General features: G+C 57.4%; 1 protein-coding gene across 1 annotated transcript; it reads left to right on the plus strand.

Annotated features, from left to right (window-relative positions):
• The first annotated feature begins 6673 nt into the window (after positions 1–6673).
• On the plus strand, positions 6674–11868 carry AQP3 (aquaporin 3 (Gill blood group)). The gene is made up of 6 exons (XM_057723335.1): positions 6674–6867; positions 9911–10037; positions 10399–10536; positions 10858–10976; positions 11234–11451; positions 11538–11868. The coding sequence occupies exons 1-6, from the start codon at positions 6760–6762 to the stop codon at positions 11704–11706; spliced, it is 879 nt and encodes a 292-aa protein (XP_057579318.1). The 5' UTR covers positions 6674–6759; the 3' UTR covers positions 11707–11868.
• Positions 11869–13805: the final 1937 nt, after the last annotated feature.

A 13805-nucleotide genomic window follows, 5' to 3' on the forward strand; every position in this document is an offset into this window, starting at 1 on the left:
ACAGGAGGAGCTGGAACCTCAAGGGCAGAGGAGGAAAGGAGCCTGGAAGGAACTCCTGCTCGAGCGAGGGTGTGCAGGGGGTCGTGTGTTACGGCACAGCGCGTGGGTGCATCTGCCTCTGCGGGCCTCTGCATTTGCAGGTGCACGTGGGCGGGGTGGGAGGCTGTGTCTGATGTGTGGTGTGAGTTGTCTGCTCTGGGTGTGTTGGGGTTGGGGGAGGCGTGTGCGTCTATATACACTAGTCTGCTCGTGCAGGTTTTTGCCTCCACGTCTGGCTTGCTGTAAAAGGCAAAATCTGCTCTGTTTTTAAGGAGCAAGTCAGGAGGAAAAGCCCTCAGGAGGCAGGAACTCTGGATTCCTTCCTGTAAACTTCGGTGGCTTTAAATAAAGCCTTCCCCTTCTTGGGGCTTCAGTTTCCCCAGTTCTGTCAGACCTCCTAAGCTGCTCTATGTAGTCACATTTAGTGAATTTTCAAAGGGTCCACCCTTCTGGCTGTGCTACCTGACAACCTCCTCTAAACCAGAATCCTTTTAGCTGAAGACCCTGTTTTCCTCTGCCCAGCTCCTTACTTTGGAGAAAAAGAGCAAGACCCCAAAGTCCAGGGGTCTTTGCAGCAGGTTACATTCATCAAAATCCTGAGGGCTGCTCAGTCCCTGACCTATTAAGTCAGATTGGGCTAGTCTGAGTCCCACCACTTCCACCCCAACAAATACGCACCGAGCCCCCTCAGCATCCGGTGCTCGCTTTGTGAGTCACAGATGAATCTAGGTGAGCCATAAAGATAAAGGGGGCACGTGAGTCACCCCCACCTTCCTCAGGAAAGGCCAGCCTGCCCATCCCTCTGCTGCAGAGAGACGGCGGCATCTTGGCCTGCCCCGGGAACTGAGGGGGACCATGGTGCTCCAAACCCAGAGGGAGACTCACTTCCCTCTCCCACTTCAGTTTCTGGAAGAGGGAGGGAGAGATCATTTTTCTGGTTCGCAAGAGGCCCAGAGAGGTGTAGGGACTTGTCCAGGGTCACACGGAGTTACAGAGCTTCTATGTATCCTGGCCTCAGGACTTGCTGCTGAGCCTGGGCTTTCCTGGGGCCAAGGGGTCGCGTGATGAGGCATGAAAGAGCAGAGAGGCCGGAGCTCCGGACCTCTCCAGTGAGGGGGGAGAGGGAAGAGCCGGCCGCCTCCCCTGTCCTAGGCTGCCTGCCGGCTCTGCCCTTTCCCTCCTGCTCAAGGCAGCAGAATGAAGTCGTTACTAGACCCAGGGGAGCAGCATCAAGGGAGCGTGAGCACTCTGGGCCACCTCAGGCCTAAATCTCCGTTCCCCTGGCTGGGAGCCCTCCTCTGTTCTCCCAGACTAGACACCTCCACAGGACAGCGCTGGGGGCTCCTAGAGACTGACAAGGCCAAGCTTGGACCCTGACTGAGGGGTCATGGAGGGGCACTGAGATCCAGCCCCTGTTCTACATGATGACCACATGGTTTAGGTTAAAAAGATAGATAGGGCATCCTGGCCTTTCCCCTATCTCCCTCTACAACACCCCGCCTCTATCTCCCAACCAATGGGGTCTCTTTGGAGCCCAGTTCCCGCTGCCCCAAGGTCTAGAGACCCTCAGGAAGTCATTCCTGAAGTCTGACTGCAGAATCTCCTGCTGCAGCTTGTCCTCTCCCCTTATCCTGGCCCTGAGACGCCTCTCCTTTAGGGCCGGCAGTGGGTGGCTGCGCTGTAGTCAGCACCCAGCCTGGGCTGGGATGAGGGCAGAGTATGGGGGGGCTCACACATACCCACCACCTTTCCGGAACACCAGGTGCAGAGCCTTCCACCCCTGTCCTCCCCCACCCCTTTCGGACCACAGGCCTCTCAGAGGGCAGTTGTCCCGGGCCCCACCCAGGTTCAGCTTCCCGTCTATCCAATCGCGCCTGCCTTCCACTTCAGCGTCTCGCCTACCTGCCCTGCCCACTCTGCCCCCTAAACCCCAAATCCAAACCCTCTCATCATGTTGTACCAGGTCCCTTCGTCTCCAGACTCCTCAACAGATCCCCACGGCCTATCTCTGGCTTTTATAAACCCTGAACCCAGACCCACAGCCCAGCCCAGACAGGGACACACAGAAACATGCACACAGACCCCAGGGTGGTCCACAGGTATGCACAGACCTCCGTGGGCACCCGCGCACACAGAGCCAGGAACGCGCGTGGATGCACACGGCATTCACACAGGAGGAAGGCGGCAGCTTCTGGAATGAACCTCTCCTTCCACATTGACTGAAATACAGTTTTCGAAGCCTGAAACGTCCGTAATCTTGTCTGATTCTTACAGAGGCCCTGGGTGTGTGTGCGTTGGGGGCTGGTGGTGGGGGGGCTCCACCTGAAACCTGCAGGTGACTAATGAGGAAACTGAAACTGAGGGTGGGGAGAGGGAGCTGGCTTGGCCACCCGACCGGTCACCTGACTGGTCAGTGGCCAAGCGAGGCTTGGAGCTGAGCTGGGTCTGCAGGAGGGCTCTGCCCCCATCAGGCCAGCCCCTGGGACTCCGGGCCCTTCCTTAGCACAGGGTCTAGGTTCCCCCTCCCATTCCTCTGCCTCCTCTCTGTGACCCTCTGCTGTCCTCAAAGGGTGCCAAGGGCAGCTCAGGGACACCAGAAGGCGAACACAGAGTCCCAAGGATGTGGGTCAAAAGGTAGATTTTCTCAAGTTCCAGCTGGACATCTGGCCGGAGGTGCCCGGGGGTGCGGTTTGTGTTCACAGGCTCTCTGCCACCTCGTCTGTCCGGAGACAGGGGGTGACTGTTGGCACAGCAGGAGGAACTGCTCGCCCGCCCCCTAGTCTGGGGATGCTCATAATAGGGTGATTCATCTCTGCTCTCCACTCCTCACTCTTGGCCAGAGCCAGCCCCCGACCCAAGGCCCGGAAGCAAGACTAGTGCCCAGCAGTGGTCTAAGGGTGGGGCACACTCTAGACAGGGCCAGGAAGCATGAAGGGACCTGCGGCTCCCTGGCCTCCCTGCTCTCTTCACAGTTCCTCCCCATCCCCGTGGGGTTTGAATCCAGCTCAACACGTAATGGCTGAGGGAGATCTTAGCAGGTGACGTCTCTCCAAATGTCAGTTTTTCTCATCTGTGAAAGGGGAGAATATAGACCCACTTCTGGAAGTTGTTTCACAAATGGGAGGGAGTACTTTCTAAACTCGAAAAACGTCCGTAGGTCTGTTTTGGCCTGCCCCTCCCCCATCCCACTCCACCTCTGGGAGGAGGTTTAGGGGGTTCAGGGAGGCTAGGGGAACTGTGGTGTGACTTGTTTTCTACGTCTACACACTTCTCCACTCCACTTGCTGACAGCAAGGCCCATGTCTCCTCCTCTGTTGGTTCAAGCTGCTCCCACTCAGGCAAAAAGAGTCTGGGGGGCAGGAAAGGAAGGGCGTGCCACCCCCACCCCTTACAGGGCCCCAGCCAGCCCCTCTGGTCCAACAGGCGGAGACTTGCGTCTTCAGCCCTTCCCTCGCCTGGGAACCCACTCCCCCCACTCTGACCTCAAGGAGTCACAGCCTCCCACAGGGTGGACTGGCTGTTGAGGCCCCTTCCTGGGCTCAGCCCTCCCGCCCAGGTGAGACACAGACCTTGCTCAAGATGCCTTGGGAGGAGGTGGGGCGTCCTCATGTGCCCGGTCCTGGAGCTCCGGGAGGTGGGCTGGCTTCCAGCGCGTGCTCAGCCCCGGCTTTCCTTCCCGAAGCGCAGGAGGGCTCTGGGTACGCGTGACTCAGGGTCAGGGCCTGCCTCGCCAAGCTCAGGCTCTTCCTGTGATGACGCGCTTCCTTCTATCTTTTTCTCCAGGGGACACCATTCAAATGACTACAGTGAGAACGAGCCCCTCACTCCATCGCCTGCATCCAGTTGTGCAGTGAGGTCCTGCTTCTGCCCCCGCGGACTCAGGCCAAGCAGCCCAGTGCTTCCAGACAAGCGTCCTCTGGCCCTGACCCTTCTTATTGCCAGGTGACCCGAGGTGGGCTGACAGGAGTAAGGATCCCTTGGGAGGCATTGCATCCTTCCCCCTCCTCCAGGCAGGGTGCTCTCAGGCCCACTAAGAAGCACGGAGCCCTACCCATACCTTCTCAGCTCCAACCCCAATCCATCCCAGTGTGCAAGGTGTGTACATGTATGAACATGTGTGTATACACTAGTTATAGATAAGAACAAATTTGGTGGGAGTATATGGGCTCGTGGTCCTGAAGTTTCAGCCTTGATTTAGGGCAAGGGGGCATTGGGAACCAAGTCTTGTTCCATGTGCCAAGCCATGTGCCTCAGCATGGGGTTACATCCACCAGGGGAGGGGGAGGTCACAAAGATGCTCTATGGTGAGCTGTAGCCCCCGGATTGTAGGTCAACATATACACACATGCACACACGTGTGAGTACATGTAGGCACACATGTGTAAATAGATGCCACGTACAAGATTCATAAATCCAGTTATGTGTGTAACCTGTTCCCTCGGGGTGCAGCACACGTGAACACCTAAGTGAACTGAGCGCAAACACATGTGTCTGCTGATGGCAGAGCCGCCCCTGTTTTTCTCCCCCGCTCTGGTTTCCAGGCCAGGCGTGGCTGCTGGCAGGCCCAGGATTGAGCAGGGGTGAAGATGGGGCAGTCTGGGGTTCCCTACTTTCTTTCACTGTGGAGGAACTGCTTTGCCAGTTCCTGTCCTGTGCAGCCCCCACCTGGGGCTGTGAGGGGCTGAGAAGCATACCAGGGAGAGGGGAGAAGAGAGGGCAGCCTGGAGGGGGGTGTTCCCACCTTCCCACAATCTGGGCTTTGGCACCAGAAGTCAGGGTTCAGGGTTTTGTCCTGAGTCACAGATAGGCAGTGGGGCCGTGGGCAGGCCTTCAGTGACGGCTCCCTGATTCACCATGGGGCCTCCCAGGCCTCAGGGTTCAGGGGATGGGGCGCTTCTTTCTGGGCCAAGGGTCATGGGAGACCTCCTATGTGGGGGTTACATATATGTGTGAGCCTATGGGCAGGCTTTCATGTGACTGGGATCCCAGAAGCATGTGAACAAAACTCAGAGTCTATAGGCTGCCAGCATCAGGGGACAGTGTGTGTGCTTGTGTCCACACCAGCAAGTGCATGTGTGAATCTACCCGATATGTGCTGCTAAACCCCATCTCTTTGGGCATGACTCACCTTTGGAGCCCTCATTTCTGACACTCATTCCTCAAGGGACAAGTCCCCAGGGTCCTCAGCCCACCTGGATAAAGTCCCTTTGGAAAATGTGCTCCCTTCTGGCAAAGCTGCCTTAGAGACTGGGGTGAGGGCATATTTGCTCCAAGTCCTGTGGGAGAAAGGCCCAAGCTACCAGACCTTAGTTTCCCAATTATTACATGCAGCACAGGGAGCAGGGTTGCCCCATGCCCCCTCTCAGATGGGACTGACACCCCCACAGTTCAGCCAGCTTAATCTCTTAAAGGGACAGTCTTGCTCCTAGCCAGGGATCAACCAGAGTGGGAGAAGAGAGGGTTAAAAACAGCTGGAACTCGGGACTTCCCTAGTGGTCCAGTGGTTAAGATTCCACCCTCCCAATGCAGGGGGCCTGGGTTCAATCCCAGGTCAGGGAACTAGATCTGGCAAGCACAGCCAAAAAAAAAAAAAAGTCTGAGGGGGAGAAAAAAACAAAAAAACAGCTGGAACTCACCTTGCTGGCAAGCATGGGGCCTGGGGCATGTCAGGACAACTGCAGCTCAGCCTATGGAGACTTGTATAAGATGTATGCAGGTCCACGTGTGACAAGCTCTGTTAACCTAGCCATGTTCCACAGGCAAGAGGCAAGAGCACAGCCATGAAAAATGCCCAGTGTGGTCAGGCACATAGGACAGATGTCATGTACGGACACAGCTGAGAACAGAGCTGGTCAAGACATGCAACATGTAACCTGTACTAATAGCACAAGGAGCAAGGGCCAGTGTACTCTGGCTGGAACTCAGCACATGTGTTCTGTGAGTCCACCTGCGTCTGGACTTTGAGAGGGTCTCTTCTCCCTTGCGCCCCACAGCCTCCTCCCTCCAGGCCCCTGACTGAGGACAGGGCCAGGTCCAACCATCGTGTAGAGTTGGGGCTAGTTCTTTTCCTTTTTCCTTTCCTTTCCTTTCCTCTTTCCTTTCCTTTTTTTTTTTTAAATTAATTTTTATTGGAGTATAGTTGCTTTACAATGTTGTGTTAGCTTCTACTGCAGAGCAAAATAATCACCTGTACATATACATATATCCCCTCCCTTTTGGATTTCCCTCCCATATAGGACACCACAGTGCATTAAGAAGCGTTCCCTTCCTTTGCGACATGTCTTCCCCCCACCGCTGCCCCGCCCCCGACCGTGGTGAGGATGGCAGCGAGGCTCCCTGTGAGTGGGCCGAGGAGGTCTCTTTGGCAGCTCCTTTCCCCGCCAGCCCTGGTCCTGCACGAGCCTACACCCAACTGTTGGCTCTAGACGCCTCCTCCCCCGGCCAACCCCGGCCCTGAAGGCTCCTCACACCCCACACCTCTCCCGTCCTCATCAGCTTGCCGCCAGCCCAGCGTCCCCTGCAGCCTCCCCAGGCGAGCTGCGGGGGTGGCCGCCCGCTCGCGCGGCCGGCGCGGGGCTCGGCGGGCGGGGTTGCGGGCGGGCGGGCGGGCGGGCGGGGCGCCTGCCTCCGGCTCCTATAAAGGGCGCCACCCGGCGCAGGCGGCCGCTGTTGCTGTGTCCGCCGCCCGCCCGCCCGACAGCGCCGCCGCCTGCCCCCGCCATGGGTCGACAGAAGGAGCTGGTGTCCCGCTGCGGGGAGATGCTCCACATCCGCTACCGGCTGCTTCGCCAGGCGCTGGCCGAGTGCCTGGGGACCCTCATCCTCGTGGTGAGTGGAGGGGCCCCGAGAAGCCTCTCTCCAGCCCCACACTCCTCAGTCCCTCTGTTCACCGGAGGGGCTGTGTTTTTTAAGCCAGCCTTGACCCCTCTGCCAGCTCTCATCCCTCCCCTCCCCACCCCCAGCCCTCCGACCCCTTCCAGAGCACCCTTCCCCCACAGCGCTCACCCCCTCAGTGACAGTTCTGACTCCTGCCCGAATGACAGCGGTTACACCCCAGTGACAGCTCGGATCCTTTACCCCTCCCCCGTGACCCAGCCCGCTAGCTGGGGGCAGCGGTCACCTCTGCAGTCTGGGACTTCCAGCCCATTCTGGCTCCCACAGCTCCCCAGCCCGGGGAGGCAGTGGGGGCCGTGGCACATGGGCCCCTGTTGAGTTATCTGGGCCTTGGGTGCCTGGCCCCGAATGAATAATTAAGCCTCAGAAAGTCCAAAAGTTCCCCTGACATGAGGACCGTTTGCCATCGGTGGGGGCAGAGGGTGGAGGCTACACAGCAAATGGCAAGCGGGAAGGAGGGAGGATCCTGAAGATAGGAGGCTATGGAAGGCAGCGGTGCCCCAGGCACAAACGACATGATGTCATTAACGTTCCTCCCCTAGAGCTGAGGGACTCCCAGACAGTTACCCGGACAGATGCTGTCCGCTTCCACGCAGAAGCACTCTGAGCTACTCCCCAGGGTCTGAGTTACTCTGCGGGTTCTCTGAGCAGGGGTTGCTTCCCTGCCTGGGTTACTTCCCAGTGATTCCCTGGTTATGCCAGTATTGGTCTTGGCTGTACGTGGCTGACTCTGTTTGCACTTCTTGGGCCTGGCAGACACGCCAGTTATGGGCTCCATTTCCTGTCCCAGTTGCTCTCAGATTTTCAGCCACTCTTGTGGTTACACCTGTTTCCCTCTGGGTTCCTTCTGCGTTCCGTTGCTCCTTTGCAGGGGAAGAGGTTTCTCTGTTCTTGCCCCAGTTCCAACCTTAGGTTATGTAAACCAGCCAGCCCTCTGTGGACTAGCAAGATTAAGTAGGGACAAGTAGGGCTGGGTGGCCCACCGCAAATGGGTGGTGGTGGTGGAGCAGGTTTCATAGGGAGAGGAAAGCTGGGACTCACCTCTGGCTTCCAGGAACAGGCATGGGGGAAGCCAGGTGGGGCGCTTTATCTATACCCCCTCCCCAGACTCGTGGTCCTCCCAGGCACCTGCAGCTCTTCTCTCCCAGTGCCAGGAAGAGAACAGGGGCAGCTGCTTATCCTCCTCCGGTCCCAGAGCCTTGCGTACCTCCCCCACCCCCACCCCAGCATCTGACTTATAGTCCAGCCCCCTGTTGGAGAGCAGCCAGGACAGGGGAAGTTTTCTTCCCTTCGCAGAGGGGCCTCCCTATCTCCTCCCTAGTCTCAGTTTGCCTTCCCCCAAAGGAACAGCCAGGCCTCCCGCGGAGCCCAGGATCATTTGGCTCCTCCCTGACCGCAGACTGGCGGGTGTTATGTTTGTGAAGGCTTTCAGGCTCAGGTGGTTGTGAGGCATGGGGTGTCAGCGCCTGAAGAGGAGGGGCCAGGCCTGGAGACCCCTGAGTGGTGGGTGAGGGCTTGCCTGTGTACCTCTGTGAGTTGGGGACCGAGAGCCTGCAGTGGCAGAATCAGGGCTGGCTTTAGGGCGGGGGACGTCCCTTTCTCTGGGGTAACTTGTAAGGTGAGGAGAGGGAGAAGGAGGGGAGGGAGGAAGAGGAAGATTAGTCTCAAGGTGGTGGAACTGGCTCTGACAGCTTCTCCTTCCAAGGCCTCCTGGGACAGAGCCAGGTTTGGGCCTCAGGTAGGCAAGGAGCTGTGGCCAGGGCCCGCCGAGCCGGGCAGAGTGCCCCAGACCCTCACGTGCCTGTTCCAATACATACACACACGTACGTACAGTCTCTGACCTTTGCTCTCACCTGCCTGCCCACCTTTGCCCTGCATCACTGCCACTGGCTTCCCCACTATCTCTTGGTCCTCCTGAAGAATGATAATCAAAATACTTAACCACCCAGTACACCAGGATACTGACCCATCAGAAAGGACAAGGGCCCTTAGCATAGGTCCTGGAAAATTTTCTTCTGGATAGGCATAAAAACTAGTTATGGAGAGATGGGAGAGGAGAGCTGGGGCAGGACTGGAGCAGCTTTGGGGGACACTCTGGAGGCTCATGGCAATAGCTCTTTACAGCTAGTACAGAAACATTTTTACATTTGAACAAGGGGAACCGACATACAGCACATGCTGTACTTACAGGACCTCAGGGACTTTAGTCATCTGGAGTCCCCCCCATTTCCGGCAGAAAGCCTAGAACCAATCTCCCCACTTCTCCTGCCCTGGAGGTCCCGGACTCTGGCTATTGAGATGAGACATATCTCTGTCTTTAGGACCTCCAGATCTGAGTGGGGAACCTGGACCCCTGAAGGCAGGGAGGTCAGGGCACGTGGAGAGAGGAGGCTCTGAGTCAGGGACAGGCAAGGAGGCTGAAAGTGCTGAGAGCGAGAACAGAGAGAGGCAGGGGCTCTGACACCTCAGATTCAGGAGAAGTGGATTCAACCTAATTTTGGCCTCCTCCCTTTCTTTGTGCCCTCTCCGCCTCAGCTCTTTGGGGCAGAGAGGGAGGCAACTGCAGGTGGGGGACGCGTGAGAGCCTTCTCCCCGCTCTGCGCCAGGTCTGAAGGGCTGAGGGAGGAACTGCTCAGGTGAGCGCGGCCCCTTCCATCCACTCCTGTCGAGAGTCAAGAAAGATCAAGGGAGATGGTTCAGCCATCTTCTGGGCTCGCAGTTGCAAACTCTGCTTCCAGTCCTTCCATAGAACCCTGTTATGGTAGAGTTGGGACACGGGGGCTGGAAGGGCATGTCTGCCTCTTCTGCAGGGTATAATTGCTGCAGGAGGGGGAGGGGTTTGATTCCAGGAAAGGGCGTCTCATCCTCCCGTCCTCCCCATGGAGGCAGGGGGGGAGGTTGCTGGCTTTATCCCTTCCCGCTGGAGTGACAGTCACTGGTCCTCACCCTCTCTGCTTTGTTCTGTTTCCTGACACAGATGTTTGGCTGTGGCTCTGTGGCCCAGGTTGTGCTCAGCCGGGGCACCCACGGTGGTTTCCTCACCATCAACCTGGCCTTTGGCTTTGCCGTCACCCTAGGCATCCTTATTGCTGGCCAGGTCTCTGGTAAGGCCTTACCCCCACCCTCGGCCATCACCCCTCCACAGCATTCCCACAAGGTGTCCCACTGGGGGATAGGGCGGGGGTGGGGGTCTTCCCAGGACAGGGCGTAGCCATGTCTTAGCTTTGGACCCTTGGAAGAGAAGAGTGGGGAAGGAACTGGATACTTAGAACCTTTGACTCTCACCTTGGAATTAGAGATTAGCAGAGTTGGTCTGTTACATAATCCAACCTGCCATTCGGTACAAGAAACCCTTCTCTGCATCCCTGCTCACCAGGGCCAGAGAGGGGGGTAAGGGGTGGGGGAATCCTGTCCTCCCCACTGTGGCAGGTGGAGGCTAATAGGTCCCATCTCCCCTCTGCCCAGGGGCCCACCTGAACCCTGCCGTGACCTTTGCTCTGTGCTTCCTGGCGCGTGAGCCCTGGATCAAGCTGCCCATCTACACCATAGCTCAGACTCTGGGAGCCTTCCTGGGTGCCGGGATCATCTTTGGGCTGTATTATGGTAAGCATTTCCACCTTTCTCTCCTCTACTACCCCCTCCCTCTGCTTGGGACCTGCTGGCACCAGGCCTTTCAGTGCCTGCCCAGGCCCCGGGCTTATGACTCATTCACGCACAGGCCCCAGGTCGGGGGCAGGGGGGAAGAATGAGTTGGGCAACAATGGAGTCAGGCCCTCCACCCCTCCACCTTCCCACCCCAGACTCCAGAGCAGTAAAGCAATGATTACACTCACCTGTGACCCCTGGGAGGGTGGGCCCGGTCAGAGAGGGGAGACGGGGCTCAGGCCTCTGCCCTCACCCACTTGGTATCTAATCTGTCACCAGATGCAATCTGGGCCTTTGCCAACAATCAGCTTGTAGTTTCGGGCCCCAACGGCACAGCTGGCATCTTTGCCACCTACCCCTCTGGACATTTGGACATGGTCAATGGCTTCTTCGACCAGGTACGGGCTGGGGATGAGTGAGGGGAGTTTGGGGAGGAGGACCAGGCTGCCTCGGGTTGCTCATGAGCTGGCTGGGGGACAGGACTCCTGTCTAGAGCAGATTCCTAGGAATCTGCAAATTTAGCAAAAATCTTAGCACCTGGAGAGCGGAACACGGGCGATGCCAAGACTCTCAAAGTGGAGGGAAGACGGAGGGTGGAGAGAGGGGCCAGAGCGTGGGTGGGGGCTCCCCTCACCCTGTTCTCCCCACGCTCCAGTTCATTGGCACAGCCTCCCTCATCGTGTGTGTGCTGGCCATTGTGGACCCCTACAACAACCCTGTTCCCCGTGGCCTGGAAGCCTTCACCGTGGGCCTGGTGGTCCTGGTCATCGGCACCTCCATGGGCTTCAACTCTGGCTACGCTGTCAACCCCGCCCGCGACTTCGGCCCTCGCCTTTTCACCGCCATTGCTGGCTGGGGCTCCGAAGTCTTCACGTGAGTGCCGTCCCCACCCGCGTGCCCCCGCCCGTCTCCCCTCTGCCCTGCCCCACGCGTCCCTGACCACATTTCTCTGCCCCCAGGACCGGCCGCCACTGGTGGTGGGTGCCCATCGTCTCTCCACTGCTGGGCTCCATCGCGGGTGTCCTCGTGTACCAGCTCATGATCGGCTGCCACGTGGAGCCGCTCCCGCCCTCCACCGACGAGGAGAACGTGAAGCTGTCCCACATGAAGCACAAGCAGCAGATGTGAATGGGCGGGGGGCACCCCCAGCCCCTCCCGTGAGCATCCGTTGACTGTGCAGGGGCTGCTCCCTAGATGTCCTCTCCACGGCCCCTCCCAGGCCGCGAAGCTCCTTGTCTACCAGCACCCCTCTGACAGCCCTCTTCAGGATCTCCCATCCTGAAGGAAATAGGACCCGACAGGACGGCTGGCCACTGCCTGCAAGATGTGGTGGCACAGGGAGGAGGGCCACTCTAGCCCTTTGCCTCCCAAAGAGGGAGAATGGGCTGCAGGTGTGTGAGTGTGTGTGCGTGTGCGTGTGTGTGGTTTTCCAGGTATTCAGGGCAAAGGACCAAGTGGAAAGGATTCTGTCTGTGGGGGGCAGCGGGGAGGCCCAGAGGAAGGGAAGCGGGAAGATGTTGTGTCTGTCTGTGAGTGAGGAAAGCGCCAGGGGTCTGAGTGTTTCAGGGGCTCCGTGTGGAGGAGGGTCTAGGTACGTGTGTCTCTCAGGATGTGCATGTCTGCCCTTTTCTCTACATAGGGGTCTTCTATAGGCTTTGGGGGAGGTAGGGTGGGAACATGAGTAGGGCTAGGAGGAGATGTGGAGCCAGAGGTGGCGCTCTGGCTATTCATGCATGAGTAGGAGCAGAGTGATGTGTTTCTGTCATGAAGGGGGTGGGGTGAAGCCCATGTCATAAGTTTCACGTTTGCTCTTTAAAAAAAAAAAGAAAAAGAAATATATATGTATAGTATATATATATATAAATATACTATATATATATATAGTGGATGTTACAGTTTTAGGGATGGGGGTTGGGAGACTCTAATTAGGGTCTTCAATCCTTTAATCCTCCACTCAACCCATGTACTCTTGCCTTTTATAAAAAAAAAAAAAACAATAAAATGTATGCCAATTGTGTAAATATCTCTCTGCTTGCTCTATTTTTCTGGCGCCAAAGAGCTTCAGTGAGTCTGGCCACAGATAGCCAGGGCACCCTGAGGGTAGTACTCAAACTTGCCCTGGGGACAGGGGTCAGTCACACAGACAGGTCAGAGAGTTCCTTCATCTCAGCTTGAACTTGGTGGGTCCACATTTCCCCCCAAGCTTTCATCCTCCTGGGAACCCCCAGCACGATGAATCACATCTCCTTCCTGACCCCTGCACCCACCCACTACACCAGGAAGGAAGGCTGAAGCCTGGCCTAGGGAGGAGCTTGCTCTCAGGCAGAGCTGCCCAAAGGAGAGGACGGCTACCCAAGAAGTAGTGAGCTCCCTGTTGCTGGAAGAGACCAATCAGACTGGGAACCTGTTATTGCCTTCTACACCTCACAGCTGTTTGGGCTCCATCACCTTCAACTAGACCTTGGCCACAGCCCCCTTAGCAGCCTCTCAGACGCCAGTCTGCCCCAGTTAGTCCATACAGCAACCAAAAGGATCCCCTGCTGAAAGTGGACCTCTTTCCACGGTTATCCCCGCTACCTAGAAACAAATCAAATCCTTTCATCCTGCATTCAGGCCCTCCAGGAGCTGGCCCTGGTCCCTACGCCTCCCCTCACAGTGCTCGCTCTACCCCAGACTACTCTGTGTGCTCCTGTTCCTTCTTACCTCACTGCCCGCTCACTCAAATCCTCTTGGTCTGCTCCAACACCTCCTCCAGGAAGTCATTCCTGTCCTTACCGGCTCTTCCACCATCAGTTGTCTGAACTCAGTGAATGAGACCACAGCTCATTCATTCGTGCCTCCTGCTGTGCTTCAGTTCTTCAGTCTGAGGCACCCCTGTGTCCTGTAAGGCTGGGATTGGACTGACTCTGGCACCCTGCCTGAAGCCTGGGAAGCTCTGTTGGGAGATTACTTGCCCCTTCTCACCTCCTCCTACTTCCTTACTGAATCCTCCTCAGATTTCACTGGGAATAAAAAGGGAAGTTGGCCCCAACTCAAGCCCTCCTGCAGAGTTAACCACACTGGGATCCCTGGGTCTGGAGGAGAACCAGTTTTTAGAGGATAAGCCAACTCTTGCTCCCCTAGCTGCTTCACAGATGAGGACACCACGGCCCAGAGAGTGTGGGTGGTAAACGCATGGTCACGCAGCCTGGACTCTGGGCAGGTGGGGATGGGAGAAGGCAGTTCCT

This window comes from Hippopotamus amphibius, chromosome 2 (genome assembly GCF_030028045.1).
Source record: "Hippopotamus amphibius kiboko isolate mHipAmp2 chromosome 2, mHipAmp2.hap2, whole genome shotgun sequence".
In the NCBI taxonomy this organism is placed as follows: domain Eukaryota; kingdom Metazoa; phylum Chordata; class Mammalia; order Artiodactyla; family Hippopotamidae; genus Hippopotamus; species Hippopotamus amphibius.